Below are 19,363 nucleotides of genomic sequence, written 5' to 3'. Positions count from 1 at the left end.
TCAATATCAAATAAAGGTTTTGACAGTTTTATCCACATTACATAATCATTATCCTTCTCTACTAATGTAATAAAATCTTTGTACTCGTTCTTAACAGCTATTCCAATTCCTCCTGATTTTCTGTTAGTTTTTACTCTATTCCTGAGCGATAGTGTATACCCATCAAGATGTATGTCATCTAATTCATTTGTTTAGTTTCTTGTAGTCCAAAAATATGTTTACTTTCTATAAGGTTAACAAATTCCGAATACTCTAATCTTAGTCCACATACATTAACACTTAAAAACTTAAGAGCGGAATAGTTTAAAATGCAGTCATCATCATCATCATCATCATCATCAACATCATCATCATCATCATCATCATCATCATCATCATCATCATCATCATCATCATCATCATCATCATCATCATCATCATCATCATCATCATCATCACCACCACCATCACCACCACCATAATCATCAGCGTTAGTATCATAAATGTCAACATCGACATTATCTACAACATGTTTATCAACATCTACAATATTATCATCTTCATCAGCTATGTCAATAATCTACAGTATTTGTATCAACATCTTCGATTCCAGAGGCATCATTATTTACACTTCTGTTGATGTATTTAATTTTGTTATCAGTTTCGGAAACATCAATATTTACATTTCTGTTGATATGTTTCATTTTATCTTTATTTTCAGAACGAACAATATTTATACTTCTGTTGAGATGTTTAGTTGTGTCGTCAATTTCAGAAACATCATTGTTTACACTTCTGTTGATTTGTTTCGTTTTGTCATTAAATTCAGAAATATCATTATCTACACTTCTGTTGCTATGTTTCAATTTGTCATCAATTACAGAAGCAACATTATTTACACTTCTCTTTCTTTTTCACTTTATCATTAGTTTCAGAAATGTCATTATTTACATTTCTGTTGATATGTTTCATTTTATCTTTATTTTCAGAACCAACAATATTTAAACTTCTGTTGAGATGTTTAGTTTTGTCATTAAATTAAGAAACATCACTGTTTACACTTCTGTTGGTATGTTTCATTTTATCATTAATTTCAGAAATATCATTATCTACACTTCTGTTGCTATGTTTCAATTTGTCATCAATTGCAGAAGCAACATTATTTACACTTCTCTTCTTTTTCACTTTATCAATAGTTTCAGAAATATCGTTATTTACATTTCTGTTGATATGTTTCATTTTGTCATCAGTTTCAGAAATTTCGTTATTTACACTTCTGTTGATATGTTTCATTTTGCCATCAATTTCAGAAACATCATTATTTACCCTTTTGTTTATATGTTTAATTTTGTCATCAGTTTCAGAAACATCATTATTTACACTTCTGTTGATATGTTTCATTTTGCCATCAATTTCAGAAACATCAGGATTTACACTTTTGTTGATATGTTTCATTTTGTCGTTAGATTCAGAAACATCATTATTTACACTTCTGTTGATATGTTTCATTTTGCCATCAATTTCAGAAACATCATTATTTACACTTTTGTTGATATGTTTCAGTTTGTCTTCACGAATATCAACAGCATCACTATTTATAATATCATTGGCGTCAACAATTTTATCGTCAATAATGTCAATAGCATCAAGACAAAAAACATTATTTTGGTCTGCAATATTAACATCACTGTGGTTCAGGGTACACATGAGAGCCATTGCAAATGAGAGTCATTGATGTATTTGCTTTGGCATATGTGGCAATACTGACTGGGTATCGATCATATGAGGTCTCAGTATTTTGTACTTCTGTCTTTAATGAAAACTGGGGTATTTGTGAGTCACTTTTGGAGGTTTGGAGTTCACATGAGTGAGTGTCATATTGTTCTGGTGGATAATATACAGAGGGGGATGCAGGCCATGTAGTACTGACTGACTCAAGCTCCTGCCCACCGACGTCTCCCTACGTTGGTTTCTGTATGGGATGGCTGGGTCCCTGGGGTACTCTGTAGGGGGGAGGGACAGGGGACTGGAGGGTATTCTCAACATACAGCTTGTCTACTACAATCACTGCCTTCTTCCCGCTTTCCCTTGCCTCCTTCAACAGAGGCATCAGAACATTCTTTCTATAGTCACTGATTTCTTCCAGGAATTGTTCCACAATATGGAATGGTTTTCCTTTCAACATTTTCCCACATTTCTTAACACTATCTCTCTCTTTTGTGATAAGAAATTTTGCAATGATGGGTCGAGGTCTGATAGACTCCCCATGATATCGTGGACTGCGTTTAGGTCCTATTCTGTGAACACGTTTAAATTGAATCTTGTCACCATCCTCATGCTTTAATTCATCTTTGACAAAGTTTCTCAGTACTTGTTCACAGTCTTCGAAAGGTTGAGTTGTTGTAGCTACGTACTCAGGGATGTTGGTGAATATGAGATTATCTCTCATAGATCGGCAACGTTGGTCTACGAGGGCTTCACGGAGGCTTAGATTGTTATTTGGGCTGCTAGCTGACTTGGCCCTAATATCAGCGATTTGTTTTTCCATTTCCACTTTGTTCAGTTTTAGATCATCATAACTGTCACTGAGAAACCCTGCGCTTTCTTCCAAAGCATTGACCCTTTCTCTAACATCGTCAATATCTTTCACTTTTAGTTCCAAGTTAGCAATGTTTGTCTTAATGTCATTCACATCTTTCACTATTGAGTCCAACTTAGAAAGTTTGTGATCCATGGACTCTAACCTGGCCAAGATGGCTGCCGAGGTTGAGTCAAGGCAAGGGCTGGGGGGTAGAGGTTGTGCGAGAGGGTTGCAGTGAAACGGTACCTGACTTATATATTGTCCTTGTGGGGTAGTGAAAACAGTCTGCTGGTTGGGCGTGTAGATAGTCTGGAGAGATTCTCCCACGATGTTGGCTGTGCTACCCGGTGTTGACGTGGCCATTGTTGACGTGTCACCTGTAGTCTTCTCGCTGATTTCGGTAGGTGAGGTAGACTGTTTATGTCGTTTTCGGCCCTTCTTATCACTTTCAGGTGATATGAACTTCTTTCCCATACTTTGTAGACAACTTTGGAGTATTTTGAGACAGTTTACATTAAAATCGTGTTGATTCAATCAGATGGAGACACAAACACGTCTTGTCACCTCGACGCATGCTCAGCCTGGACCCAGACCCTGGACGATCCTTAACCTCGTGAATTTGCTCCTGGTCATAGACCAGACTATAATTCAAGAAAATTGCAAATACAGTAATACAGTTGTTTGCTTAATAAATCTGTATAGATGAAGATAGAATGTCATTCCAGTGCATTTGGACCTTCTGTATTGAACACGAAGATGTCTTGGTAGGTGAAAAAGAACTTGTTCTTCCAACTGTTTTTCCCTCGCCATGACACCTTCTTGTTCAATACATAAGGCCAAATATCACTGGTATTGCGTAATATATACAAATGAAAGATGTACACACATATATATATATATATTAGGTATGTTTATATTCTACGTTTCAGCTTCCTCATATATAGTTTGACCACGACGATGTATTTGGTATGAGTTTTATAAGAAGCTCTACATTACGCATGATACACAAGACACATTGGTTTCAAGGGAAAATTGCAATTAATTACACTTCGACTTGACCAACAATGTTTTACTCGGCAGTATTGAATTAAGTTTGTACAACTTTCTTCTCTTGTTTGTTGAAGTAGAAATGTGCTCTTTCATGTTAAAACCATTATTTTACCTTTGCAGTTGGAGCGACATCAACTGCAACACCACCAACGTCAACGCCTGCATTTGCGCATATTCATACTCTGTGTTATCCCCGTTCTGTAATTCTATGGATTAATAATTTTTAAAGAATCTATCATATCAACATTCTTGGCATAATAAAATTCCAGTGATCGAACCATATGAAATGATTTTTGGATAGAAAAAGAATTCAATAGAAGGAGAATTTGACATTGTGTATTGTTAATGCTATCAGCATCTCCAACTACATCGACATCGACAGGTGCGTGTATTTTAAAGATTCATAAATACCTGACGCTATGTTTACTGCAGTTGTAAGATCTATTTGTTTCCAGTTAAACATGTAGCAGAAAATATATCTGTCAAAGTATATTCTGTGACCTCTTTGGTACAGTAGGTCACTAAACATTAAACAAAGGTCATTCAGTTCAAACTGGTTTAGATCTTTAGAGCAGTGATGCTTGTGATCCTAATGCTTACCCCTTTTACTTCTTCCAGGAAGTGACACCACAAACACCTCCATCTCCTCCTCCATCACCGCCTCCACCTCCACCTCCACCTCCATCGCCACCTCAATCACCACGTCATCCACTACACCTCCAACACACATCTGTACCTGTATACCTCAACATAGGTGTAGTGATTGTGTTGCTCGTGCTGCTCATTATCATCTTTGTCCTGATTGTCTGTCGTAACAGAATCGCACGGGTTGCCCGGAAGTACAGCGTCACAAGGAAAAGGCCCAAGGTTCGGAGCTTGAAGGAAAATGATAAACCCAACAAAGGGAAACGCATGTCCCAAATCAACCCTGACAAAAAGGCAGACTTTGATCAAAATGTTCTTGGATCCACTGCTGATCCTGTTTCAGAAGACAAAGGAGCATCAGTTAAAGAGATGGCGATATAGCCGACGGATCTAATAGAGACTATGTTTTAAGGAAATTCGGAGGTGTAAAACTACATGGTAATCTGTCTTGAGCAGATTATTATTATAGGAATGAAAGTCCGTGAAAATTGGTCAAAATTTTCGGCCATTTTGATTTTGAAAATAATAATGCTTTTGCATTATGGAAAGTAAAAGAGACACATAGCAAACTTGACAGTCGGAGTGAAACAATTGGCTGTTATTGTGTCAATGAAATAGGATACTTAGTGTGCAATATTTTGAAGACGTGTTCTGAGAGTATATGTTGCTGTGGGACAAATTCAGATATTCCTACACTGACAAGAAACATTTATACATTCTAGTAAAAAAACAGGACTACATTGTCGAAAACCGTTATCTGTTAACAAATCCGTTGTTTGACACTTTGTAATGTGTACCGGATGAATATATAATAATAAGTCAACCAGGTATGTACATAGCAGCCAACAGGCTGCAAAGAACGTTCACCCTCATAAAAGTGATTTCCAGAAATTATGTAGGGTGAAAAGTGTTACTGAAAGCCATAATTAATAGTATTTTAGTGTTTGAATATTCTTATCATGTTGCATATCAGAAATATAGCAATATAGCCGATGGATGTAATAGAGACTCTGTTTTAAGGAAATTCGGGGATGTAAAACTATATGGTAGTCTGTCTTGAACAGCTTCTTATTATATGAATGAAAGTCCGTAAAAATTGCTCACAATTTTCATCTATTTTGATTTTGAAAATAATGATGCTCTTGCTCTCTTAGTGTGCATTTGTTTCTCAATATTTTGAGAGTATATTTTGCTGTGGGACAAATTCAGATATTCTTACACTGACAAGAAACATTTAATCATGCTAGTAAAAACAGGACTACAAATACGTTGTTTGACACTTTGTAATGTGTACCGGATCAATATATAATAATAAGTCAACCAGGTATGTACATAACAGCCAACAAAGAACGTTCACCCTCATAAAATTGATTTCCAGAAATTATATAGGGTGAAAAGTGTTACTGAAAGCCATAATTAATATTATTTTAGTGTTTGAATATTCTTATCATGTAGCATATCAGGCTGTTATTGTGCCAATGAAATAGGATACTTAGTGTACATTTGTTTCTCAATATTTTGAAGATGTGTTCTGAGAGTATATTTTGCTGTGGCACAAATTCAGATATTCTTACACTGACAAGAAACATTTAATCATGCTAGGAAAAAACAGGACTACAAACACTTTGTAATGTGTACCGGATCAATATATAATAATAAGTCAACCATGTATGTACATAGCAGCCAACAGGCTGCAAAGAACGTTCACCCTCATAAAATTGATTTCCAGAAATTATGTATGGTGAAAAGTGTTACTGAAAGCCATAAGTTATATTATTTTAGTGTTTGAATATTCTTAATATGTTGCATATCAGAAATATAATAATCAACATCCATCCACACTTGCAATTTGCAGTACTTGTTAAAACATCCATGTCATTCATTCTTTTTTACGCCATTTGTGGTTCTTTTCAAAAGATATTGTAACTTGATGTTGTCCAAGCCACGCTTTATGACCAGTAGTATGTATAATCATGATTATATTCCTTGATGTTTGTTTAAATTATTTACACCATTGTTTGTTTGATTTCTGAATGAATACTATGTTTATTGATTTTTGTAATCAAAGTGCAGCTGGATGTACATATGTGTTTAAGCACCAGTTTGTGTTTGTATTTATGTAATAGAAAATGTACAGTGGTATGATTTGGGGTTTTTAATGGACTGTGAACTATACTAAAACACATTGTATTGACTTTGTTTTATGACCAGAAAATTCATTATTAATTTGTGTGTTCTTTTTATCTTACCTCAAACCTCAATTACTTGTTGTTAGAATAATGACACACCATTTGCACTTCGCATATGTAAATACCCAATGCACATTTTGATTGGGGGATTCTTTAAACATGGAGTTCCTCATGTAATCAAGTATGTTTTGCTTCAAGCATATTTACGTCAGTCCTACTGTATTTGTATATCATATTATTATATTTTAATCCTTTTGACACCACAATGTCACAGGTCATTCTAAGTTGTCACTTATGATGTCAAAGAAACATACGCTTTTCACATTGAAATTTGCTTTGTTCAGATTCTATATTTTGCTGTATATATATATTTCGGACATTTTGTCTCATAGTTGTATTCTATTTACATTAGATATTGTGTGTTCTGGATTAATCTAACAAGTTTATATATGATGAGACTCTTCAGCAAGAAGCACATGATCTGTAATGAGTTTGGCTGTATATGAATATTGATAACGCCCCACCCACCCACCTTGACCCCACAGGGGGGTTGTTGTAAGTGATGTTAGGCAAAACTAGTTGTGCCATTTTATCAATAATCGCCAGTCATGTATACTGAGGACAAATATTTATTGTTTGTGTTGTTTTGGGTTCACCGTAAATAAATCGTGTTTATAACCCATCCGTCTTGCTTGTCTACCTGCAGATTATAATGTGACGAGGCATATATGTCAGTGGAATTACTGTTGCGTATTGATGGAAAAGTTAGCCTGTTATACCGAAGGTACGGGTTCAATTTACCAGATAGGCTCAACCGCCACCCTGGTGTAGTGGTTGGAGCGTCCGCCCGGAGAGCGGAAGGTCGCAGGTTCGATCCCCGACCGCGTCATACCAAAAGACGTTAAAATATGGTTCTTGTTGGTCCCTGTCTGGTTCTCGGCATTAATGGGTACAACAACGGCTGGTCGGCTCGGAGTCAGTATAATGTGTCTGAGTGGGGTATTCATGCTTCACTGCGGCATGGTATCTCAGTGGGCTACCACTATAAACCTAGCTTAAGTCTGGGCTAGCACAAGCAGCCACACATACACATACACACGCATGCACGTCGTCATATGAACGGAATAATCTCAAGCACGACGTTAAACCCACAGCACACCTCACCTCACCAGATCGGCTCAAGATGTTGTTTTGAGCGTCCGTCATCGACCATGTCTCATTACAACGTCCGTGCTTGCCTGAAGAGTTGGTTGGTTGGTTTGTTGTTTAACGCCGCACTTAGCAATATAGCAGCTATATTTCGGCGGTCTGTAAATAATCGTGTCTGGACCAGACGATCCTGTGATCAACAACATTGATCTACACAATTGGGATACGGTGACATGTGTCAACCAAGTCAGCGAGCCTGACCACCCGATAAGGTTAGTCGCCTTTCACGACAACATGGGATGCTGAATATCAATTCTAACCCGGATCTTCACGGGTCTGCCTGAGGAGGTTCCGCAGTCGTGACATTCTGTTGTTTATATTTACCGGCCCTGATGCTACCAGTCCCTAGTATGGTGATCTACCTTCAGTTACTGGTGATCTATAACCTGTTTTTATATTGTAATGTCCTAAATAGTACATTCATTTAAGTCACATTCTACTTTTGTATCTCCATCTGTGACATTCTAGTTCTTTTATTGTCCTATTCAGACAGATTTTAAGATATAACATTATAAATTATTTCGATATGACCCTTTTAAGTCACGATATGGCTGAAATATTGCCAAAGTGACTATACATTTTAACTCACTCACTTATTCTACCAGTTAACTGCCCTTTTTGCACTGAACCTTCTGTACCGTTTCCACAACGGGGACACACGACCTCTAACAATGTACATGTACACTGACTCCATTGATCCATCACACCGTATTTACAAACTTTCCATGGGCACATGCACTTCATTATTCCGGTTTGTTTACTTCCATGTGGGTTTCATATTTGCCTTTTAAATTATTTCCACATGTACGTGTAATGTCCCTTTCACGTGCATGTGAGTTTATGCACTCATGTTCTAATTTCCACGTGCATGCCAGTTTCATATCTGCGTATATATATGCTGTAATTTCACGTGCGTCCGCCCGGAGAGCGGAAGGTCGCGGGTTCGATCCCCGACCGCGTCATACCAAAAGACATCAAAATATGGTACTTGTTTGTCCCTGTCTGGCTCTCGGTATTAATGGTTACAACAAGGACTGGTCGGCTCGAAGTCAGTATGATGTATCTGAGTGGGGTATTCATGCTTAACTGTGGCGTGGTATTTCAGTGAGCTAGCACTATAAAAACAGCTTAAGTCTGGGCTTGTACAAGCAGCTACACATACATACGCATGCACGTCGTCTTATGAGCGAAATATTCTCAAGTACGACGTTAAACCTCATTTCAGCACACCTCACCTCATCATTAAATCAATTTACGCATATATGTGAATCTAGTTACTGCTTTTGCCAATTCCATGAGTTTCCGAGTTTCATCTCAGCTCCTGTTTCGAACTATATAAACTCACGGGCGAAAGAAACGTCACCTCGCTTTTTTATCATGTCACAAAAAACTCAGATTTTGGAAATGTAACAGTCATATTTGGAAAATTAATGGTTTTACAATATTCTGAATGATAAAACTACAGATCTGAATGATCACATAGTGTACAATTGAATCGAGGACAGTAGACTGTCCGGTATTCGAGTACCATCTGTTTCATAATAAGCGGCTCTAAACTGTAGACAGACAGTTTAATACAGTCAATATCGTGTGTGGTAACCCCTGGCTTGTATGCAAGCATGGACACGACGTCTAGCGGATAATGTTAGTCGTCTGATCACATGTATCGGGATTCTCCGCCATTCTTCCTGTAAGGCCTGTGCCAACGCCTCTCTTGTCTGTATGGGTGGCTGTCGCTTGTTGATTTGTTGTCCAAGGTGGTCCCACAGGTGCTCAATCGGGGACAAGTCGGGAGATCGAGCTGGCCAAGGAAGTAACGTCACATTCTGGGCATTAAGGAAGTCCATACTGATACGTGCCTTATGAGGTGTGGCGTTGTCTTGTTGGAACATGGTACGTGGGTGATTCTAGATGAATGGCACGACGACTGGTCTTAAAACTTCATTGATGTACCGTGCAGCTGTTAGAATACCATGAATCACAATAAGATCAGTCTTCATGTCGCCACAACACCCCCCCCCTCTCCCCCGACCATCACGCTTCCACCACCATAGTGGTTGGTCTCTTGTACGCAGCAACGTCGTGTATGTTCTCCCCGCCTTCGATATACCCGTTGTCGACCAGTTTCTTGCCTGCCATCGATCAACAGTTCTCGCCCACCTCAATCTTTGACGACGATGTTCAGGCGTCAATGTCATAGCCTTCAGCGGCCGATAGGCTCTGATACCATGGTGTCGAAGACGTCTGGCAACAGTGCTTCTGCTGACTGGATGGCCAAGAGCAGTTCGGGCGGATGACGTCATAGTTACGAAGCGGTTCCTCAAGTAAAGCAGTCGTAAATAACGTTCGTCCTGGGGGAGTCGTGACCCCCGGACGTCCACTTCTAGGCCTGTCAGACATGACACCCGTCCGTCTGTAACGGCTCACCAATCTCAGGATTGTTCGCTTTGAACAGTTCATCAACCTTGCAACATGGGACTGCGTCGCTCCCAAATCCAGCATACCAATAGCTCGTTCTCGCTGCTGTGCTGTTAGTCTTGGCATGTTTCCTTTTTACCATACGATGTGATAATGCAATACATCATTTCTCTACACATTTTATCTCGTGCAATTCAATGCGTAGTGTATGTTGTTTGCGTTCGGGCAAGTTGTTTCAACCCGTTTTTTATTGAAAAAAATACGAAGGTTCGTTAAAAAATGAAACGTAATGTTGGTGACGTTTCTTTTGCCCGTGAGTTTAGTTGCACCGGCCTATCGACACGTGGGATGTTCACATTCCTGAAATATGTTCTGTTATATTATGTATGTATCAGTATACATGTGAGCGTCGATTTGGTGAAAGCACTAATATTGCTTCTGTTCACTGAAAATACATGTAAACAGCAACACTGAATTTATGATGTTATATTTATCAATCCACGATATAAGCTGTGTCAAATGTACAGGTAGTTCCTTTCCTTGAAACTATATGTTAATCGCAGCATGTGGTGAGAGTTGAAACTTCCCTTCAGATACTGACCCACGAAAAGCTTAATGTCCAGTTGAGGATAAAAATCACATTTATAATGAGTCATGACATACGGACGTGAATGACGTTGAATCATGCACATATATGGTGTGATATTTGTTAAGTGCAACTGTTGTTATTTATCGAAACTCTCCGCGTTGTGAGGTTAGGGCTTATGTGTAGATGAGTAGCTGACCATCACACTGGACAGAGGGGTCCGTGAATACCTGCTGACCTGCTAAAGGACCACAGTGACCAAGGTGACCAGTCTGATTACCTCTCAGGTATGGTGGTGTTTCATTCGTTTTCAAGCCATGTATGCATTTCAACACCATTGTTTCAGGGTTATAAACTAAACAACTGATATGGATACTGGAATTGTGGATCCAAGTTAAACAACTGGTGGTCAAAATGTAAATAATTTATGTACTTTAAAAGTTCATCTAAGCTGATAAAAATAGCGTGGAATATGTTATCAACTTATGTATCTTTCTGGAAATATTCCGAAATGATTGGTTCATGATTGTTGATTAACGCCACACTCAGCAATACCCCCAGCTATATGGCGGCGGTTTGTAAATAATCGAGGACCAAACAAGCTAGTGATGAACAACATGCACATTGATCTACGCAATTGGGATAAGATGACATGTGTAAACCAAATCAGCGAGCCTGGCAACCAGATGCTGTTAGTTGCCTTCTACAAGGATGTAATCCGAAATAAAGCCGACATGATTCGTTCAACTGGAATGATAGATACTATCTCTGACATCACTCCCAAAATGATTAGTTTCTTTTGAACCCCTAACTGCCACCCAGATACCCTTCTCAATAGTTGAGATGTATATTTAAAAGAGTATTCTGTCATATTATCACAACACAAGTCACATATTAAGCTGGCTGATATGGGTGATCTTGACGAATTGTGTCACACTCTCCAGCAACTGGTTCACAGAGGGCTTGTTCTTCACTAAACGATGAAACCGTTTTTGAAGCAGTTGCCTCCCTCTCTTGCCACTTAGTCATGATCGTTGTTTCGATTCCCGAATACATCTTTAATACCTTTCAGGGTTCGACAGCAGCATACTCATGCTTCTTAGTTGGGCATCACACGAGACCTGCCCTCGGCATAAGGACATTGATGTCCAAGGAACCGGTTTGATCCATTTCACAAGACATTCAGTTGTATTTCAATATACAGTGCGGAAAGTTTCAGCTAGATGCCATAATACCTGTTTAACTGCAGGCCTGCATCGTCAATGCAAGATGTATTTTCGAAGAGGATGTACAATGGTATAATGTGCCATAAAGTACATAGATCTCGAAATCTTGAAGATCTTGAAGATCAGGGTTAGATTTGGTCGTCAGCATCCCATGCTTGTCCTGAGACTAACTGGGTCGGGTGGTCAGGGTCGCTGGCATAGTTGACACATGTCATCGTATGGCAATTGCGTAGATCGATGCTCCTGCTGTTGATCACTGGATTGTCTGGTGCAGACTCGATTATTTACAGACTGTCATACAACGTAAAACAAGAAACAAAGAAACGAGATACGTAATGGTAGCCTAGTCGTCACAGAGGCACGCATGTACGCACACAAGTGCAAACTCCCTGTATTTAACTTTGGCAACACTAACGCAGTGCTGTAAATGACGTGACAGTCGCCTCTTCAGTTCATGAACGCATCCGAAATGACCATAATGAATCGATGCTTCAAAATGTATGTTCTTTCTGAATTGATCTAAATAATTATTTGACAAAACCAAAAACACCAGTTAGATTAACCTGTAATTACAATTTAGAACGGTACGTTATGAGTTTCCCACACTGGGCTGCAGTTATGGTTGGATTGGTAATAAGATTTCAGGATTGGCAGCAAACACTTCACCAGTCTGAATGCAACCTTGACCACTTGCCTACCCTTTCGCACAATACCAATAACCGTGACATCATACACGGAACACTTTCTCTGATATGTGTTCGTCAGATCGTGATGGTGGATAAATACCTACAGAATTAATTTGCAAATTGTATTATTGTACAATAGATAAAATTGCCACATTTCACACACGTTTCCTCGAAATATATAGCTTGCGATTGCCTATAATCTCGAATTCGTGAACAGTTATGGGATTGTTACTTTCCTGAGTGATACATGTGAGATATATTGTGTGAATATTAGCAATGATATACTTCCTTGAATGTTTATCATAAGATACATTATTTTCAGTAACTCTTGTTATGTAATTAGCTCTGCAACAGTTTGACTTGTACCATGTCACTACTTTGTTTCCAGTACGTGTGTACACTGATCACAGTCCACTGTCTTTTCTTCATAAACTGACGAGGAAAACCAATGCCTAATACGCTGGATCTAATGCCTATATTTTCTTTCAGCTAATACTGCATAGGAAAATGATGACTTTGGTTTTGAATGGTGTTGATTTGCACCCTGATCACAATCATCTTTTCTTCATGTGAAAACCAATGCCTCGCTGGATCTAATGCTCAGCTTACTGCATGACAATGTTGTTGATTTGTCATCATGTTCAGCTGACAGGTAAGTTCATCATTTTCACTGCAACAGTAGTTTCCATGTGTAAGACTTGTTCAGAAGTGCCACTGCCGGCGTCTGGGTTCGCACAGTGATTACAAAGACTGTACAACATGTACGTTTCCTTTCCTTAAAGCTAATGGGTTTTACTAAAATGGAAAGGATTTTCCGATTCTGCAATTCTAAATTATGCACTGAACTAATACTTGAAGTGTGCTCTATTGCGCGTAAAATTGTTTTTTTTATTGAAAGTGTATCAGTTTATAAACGTTTCTGATTAAAATGATAAATTAAATTAGATTTATAGAAAACTCGATTTCTTTTAACTATATTCTATTTCATTAACTATGAAGTAAAGCGGGACATTCATTTCGGATTACCCATATGGTCGTGCTGCTCCTAATTTGCTACTGCTATGTTTATTGGTCATTTGGAATTGCCAAAATACAAAGAGACTAAGTATCATTGGCTGAAAGTTATTTTGAATATTCCAAGTGTATATATGTTACAGGGAATGTGTGAAACCAGGGATTTCACATAATCCCTATGAGAGTCAGTGATTTTGTGAAATCACTGACCCCCAGGGATTTCATGTATTCCATAAAATTTCAAGGGATTTCATGAAATTACTGAGTTTCATGGTGTTCCATTACTCATATTTCATGTTAAGATATCAGTAAATGTGTGAAATTAATGTTTGTCGGTTAAAACTTTACTGTTGAGTCTCATGTCATCCCTCAGTTCTTAGGAGTTGACAACTTTGACAATTTACCGATGACGCTTTTGGCTAATTACTACCTTGACTCGGGTACCAAGTTAATGTTCTCGTGGCTGTATTTCAATAAAGTCTTACAGGGATTTCATGAAATCGCTAAGCCAATATTTCAGTAATTTCATGAAATCGCTGGAAATTTTAGGGAATACATGAAAGCCCAGGGGTCACTCTCTCTTTTAGGGATTACGTGAAATCCCTGGTTTCATATATTCCCTGTAACATTCCCTGAGAGAAAATTCAGCCTGATTGTAATGTTGGAGGCCTCTGTGCCTCCAACCAATAACAGTCATCCTCAAGTGTCAAAACTAGTAAAGTCGGAACGGGTGGGCATTGTGTGTCCCTTGTCATTGTGCTATAAGTCGGTGATGATGACGATGACGGCTACATTTCGGCCTTCATGATCACCAGCTGGACTATTTATGACAACAGTCCTAAACTACACTCACTCTTTCTGGTTTATATGTTGAAGTTTTTTATTTTTGGGGTTAAAAATAGACTAGATGAAATCATAATGTAACATCATATGTAATGATAATCATTTTATCCCAGTTGTAGAATCCACACAAACTCCCTGCGAGGGGATTGCTCTTCTTGGTGGAAAATACAACATCTCTACCAAGATAATGTTCCCTCAATTCGTGTGGGTTCGGCCAGGTGATAACCAAAACGTCGTGACATGCAACCCAGACTGCAGTGCTGTATCCCCTTACACTGCAACACAGAAAAATGCGCAGAACATCTCCACCCTGATGATGGAAAGAGTTCAGATCAAAGATGTTGGAACATGGACTGTTACTGATGCAGCTGCAGCCAACATGTCTGTATCTCATTTAAATGCCGCAGGTTGGTTTTCATGATGACATTGTCTTTTAAATTTTTGAGATAGAAAATGTCAGGCGAATTATGACTAAGTACTGCATTTTCTGTTGTGCACTGTAGAGTCCGGTGTATCCTGACCATATCTGAGCATGCTCAGTCTTTCCAAACAAACGAATGTCTCTCCTGATTGCCTCGACTGTAACAGCTTGGTCATGAATGACATATAACATATCCCAGATTGGTTTACTGATCAACGACCTACCATTACCTACCTTATGCATTTCCTTTTTGTCTGTACTTCTTTGAATGGCATTTCAGGAGTTGGGTCTTAACATATTGAACATTATGGGTAACAACCTCTTTCAATTCCCGTTTGATAACGGTACAGGAATCTGTATCAAAACGTCGCATTCCCAAAATATAAGAAGTTGTTATCCATCAAGTTTGTTCCATATTGTCTTTACTTCATGTTGACTACAGTCGAATAATGACTGATAACGGCCGGGAGCTAAAAGAGAACTAATCTTGTTAAAAATAAGTGTCAAGTTTCCTCTTTTGTTAACAGGTCTTCCATCTTGCACCATCAATAGCTCTCTGCCCCACGATTCCCTTGAACCCAATTCGGAGCTGACACTGGTCGCAGACATACGGGGTTACTACTGCTCTAAACAGGCAGGGTTTGAACTAACTACTGGCCGTGACGTACCCGAGGTGTTGCTGAAGAACAACACAGTTACTGTTGTCACTGACATCGTCCTCAACACCACCTTCAACGTAACACTAAAACGACTTGGAAATGTTCAACTGGACTATACGTGTGACAACTCAACGTATAATCTCGTTTGTCATGGAGCTGTGAAACTTCTCAAGAGTAAGTAGAAATTATCAGATCAAAAACAGATTACATGGTCTTTTAAATGTATTGTGTGAACATTCGAAAAATTGTGTAAGTAAATCATATGTGTTCTTATTGATGTACAAATGTTCCTGTATCTGTTCCATTTCGGTGCACTGTTCACATCTCAGTAAAATAAAAGCATGAATAGTCTTCAGTTATAAATGAAAGTCCATAAAAGTCGACAATCGAAGAACACACACACCTTATCTATGCAACTCAAATTGTCAGAAGAATCAGACTCACACTTGCCTCTCATGCCTAAAAGAGTTTAAAGCAAATATAATGTTTTTGTGATTCTGTCCTACGTTCCCTTCAACTCAGTTTTACAGGTTCTTTTTCGAGTGTAAGAAATACTCACGTCAATAAATGTGATGATTATTATAAGAAAATATTTTTATCAATAATAATACTTAGCTTACCCTCTTACTTTTTAAAGTTATTGTACACTCATGCTTTCTCATTCTTTCATATCTTGTGTATAAAGTAGTATTGACTTCCAAAACGTATTAATGGATAAAATATAGCGTGTCACATCATACAAATAACACGTGTGTAACCATTGACTTGTTAAAGTTATGGAATCCATATTTGGTGTAACCTTTCATGCATAGGTCCTCCGGAGTGTGACATTAGCAGCTCCAGGAATGGATCCCTGATTCCTGGTACAAACCTGACTCTCACTGTCAACATCACCAACTACTACTGCACCGAGGAGGCTGCATTCGACCTCATCACCGGAAGTGTCCAGCAGGAGCTGGTACCCAGACACCACGTTGTCGACATTAACAGTACCATCGTCAGCAAGACCTTGGAAGTCACATCTGCGTATGACGGAGACATTAAAATCAACTTCACATGTGACGGCACACATCGTGAACTTAGTTGCAGCGGCGACAAGAAGATAATTGTAGGTAAGTATAGTGTCCGAGGGCGGTTCTAGGAGTCTCTGTGTATGTCAGTAACAAACCAAAATATATAATCGTGACGTAATTAAAGGATTGGGCACGTGATGGTTTCCGACAAAAGTTAAAACATGACGTTGGAGGCGACCGTATCATATTCGGTGGACTCGCTGGAAAGGATGCCTTTGCATCCACGTTTTGCTGTTCGAAGCTCATGATGTTAATCACCAGTTTGTCTAATCAACATGATCAGACTGAAATACTAATAACTAAAACAAAAGTACAATTGTTTGTTAATTTTGACAAACCCTACCTTGCGAGTTTCCATGCACGGAAATTTATTTCATACTCTAAAAGAGTCACACTCAAATCCTTATGCTGCACGAGTATCTTTGCCATATGTTTTGAGCCAAGCATAATGGTATTTTTCAGGGACGCAAATGCCACTCTTGTGTGTGGGAATCTCTGGATGATCTTTCATTTATAAATATAAAACAAACAATCATACGTACAATGTCACAATCTGTTTAATTTCTTTGTCTTGCTGTGAGACAATTCAAGATAACATCCATCCTTAGATGTCCAAGCCTGATACAAAGGAGCGTCGCCTAACCACGCGCAGCAGGTAGCAACGCTACAAGACACCCTCTCGTCTCACGAGGCTGTCCAGACCCTGGACGATCCTTTACCTCGTGAATTTGCTCCTGGTCATAGACCAGACTATAATTCAACAAAATTGCAAACGAGTCTGTTATTACATTTCCATTTCATTTTAAGATAGTAATACAGTTGTTCGCTTAATACAATCTGTATTGATAAGTATAGAATGTCATTCCAGTGCATTTGGACCTCCTGTATTGAACACGAAGATGTCTTGGTAGGTGAAAAAGAACGTTGTTCTTCCAACTCGTTGTTTTTCCCTCGCCATGACACCTTCTTGTTCAATACATAAGACCCAATATCACTGGTATTGCGTAATATATACACATAAAGGTGTACACACATATATATATTAGGTATGTTTATATTCTACGTCTCAGCTTCCTCATATATAGTTTGACCACGACGATGTATTTGGTATGAGTTTTATAAGAAGCTCTACATTACGCATAATACAAAAGACACATTGGTTTCAAGGAAACATTGCAATTAATTACACTTCGACTTCACCAACAATGTATTACTCGGCAGTATTGAATTACGTTTGTACATTCTTCTCTTGTTTGTAGAAGGAGAAATGTCCTCTTTCATGTTATAATCATTATTTTACCTTTGCAGTTGGAGCGACATCAACTGCAACACCACCAACGTCAACGCCTGCATGTGCGCATATTCATACTCTGTGTCATTCCCGTTCTGTAATTCTATGGATTAATAATTTTTAAAGAATCTATCATATCAACATTCTTGGCATAATAAAATTCCAGTGATCGAACCATATGAAATGATTTTTGGATAGAAAAAGATTCCAATAGAAGGAGAATTTGACATTGTTTATTGTTAATGCTTTCAGCATCCCCAACTACATCGACATCGACAGGTGCGTGTAGTTTATAGATTCTTAAATACCTGACGCTATGTTCACTGCAGTTGTAAGATCTATTTGTTTCCAGTTAAACATGTAGCTGAAAATATATCTTTCAAAGTATATTCTGTGACCTCTTTGTTACGGTAGGTCACTAAACTTTAAACATAGGTCATTCAGTTCAAACTGGTTTAGGTTTTTAGAGCAGTGATACTTGTGAGTCTAATGCTTACCCCTTTTACTTCTTCCAGGAAGTGACAACACAAACACCTCCATCTCCATCACCACCTCCATCACCACGTCATCCACTACACCTCCAACACCTGCATCTGTACCTGTATACCTCATCATAGGTATAGTGATTGCGTTGCTCGTGCTGCTCATCATCATCGTTGTCCTGATTGTCTGTCGTAACAGAATCGCACGGGTTGCCCGGAAGTACAACGTCACAAGCAAAAGGCCCAAGGTTCGGAACTTGAAGGAAAATGATAAACCCAACAAAGGGAAACGCATGTCCCAAATCAACCCTGACAAAAAGGCTGACTTTGATCAAAATGTTCTTGGATCCACTGCTGATCCTGCTTCAGAAGACAAAGAAGCATCAGTTAAAGAGATGGCAATATAGCCGACGGATCTAATAGAGACTATGTTTTAAGGAAATTCGGGGGTGTAAATCTATATGGTATTTTGTCTTGAACAGCTTCTTATTATATGAATGAAAGTCCGTAAAAATTGTTCAAAATTTTCAGCCACTTTGATCTTGAAAATAATGATGCTCTTGCATTATGGAAAGTAAAAGAGACACATAGCTAACTTGACAGTCGGATTGAAACAATTGGCTGTTATTGTGCCAATGAAATAGGATACTTAGTGTACATTTGTTTCTCAATATTTTGAAGATGTGTTCTGAGAGTATATTTTGCTGTGGCACAAATTCAGATATTCTTACACTGACAAGAAACATTTAATCATGCTAGTAAAAACAGGACTACAAACACGTTGTTTGACACTTTGTAATGTGTACCGGATCAATATATAATAATAAGTCAACCATGTATGTACATAGCAGCCAACAGAACGTTCACCCTCATAAAATTGATTTCCAGAAATTATGTATGGTGAAAAGTGTTACTGAAAGCCATAATTAATATTATTTTAGTGTTTGAATATTCTTATCATGTAGCATATCAGAAATATAATAATCAAACTCCAGCCACACTTGCAATTTG

At 38.4% G+C, this 19,363-nt stretch overlaps 1 protein-coding gene across 1 annotated transcript; it reads left to right on the top strand.

The window, feature by feature from the left end:
• Positions 1-14,742: 14,742 nt before the first annotated feature.
• On the top strand, positions 14,743-19,121 carry LOC124268363. Its single transcript, XM_046703337.1, has 6 exons — positions 14,743-14,833; positions 15,375-15,680; positions 16,319-16,618; positions 17,888-17,932; positions 18,123-18,149; positions 18,386-19,121. The coding sequence occupies exons 1-6, from the start codon at positions 14,743-14,745 to the stop codon at positions 18,757-18,759; spliced, it is 1,143 nt and encodes a 380-aa protein (XP_046559293.1). The 3' UTR covers positions 18,760-19,121.
• The last annotated feature ends 242 nt before the right edge of the window (positions 19,122-19,363 follow it).

This window comes from Haliotis rubra, unplaced genomic scaffold (genome assembly GCF_003918875.1).
Source record: "Haliotis rubra isolate DU_JTF1 unplaced genomic scaffold, ASM391887v1 Scf1374, whole genome shotgun sequence".
NCBI classification, from domain to species: Eukaryota; Metazoa; Mollusca; class Gastropoda; order Lepetellida; family Haliotidae; genus Haliotis; species Haliotis rubra.
The sequence above is the reverse complement of the archived record's forward strand: the minus strand, read 5'-3'. Positions and strand labels throughout refer to the sequence as shown.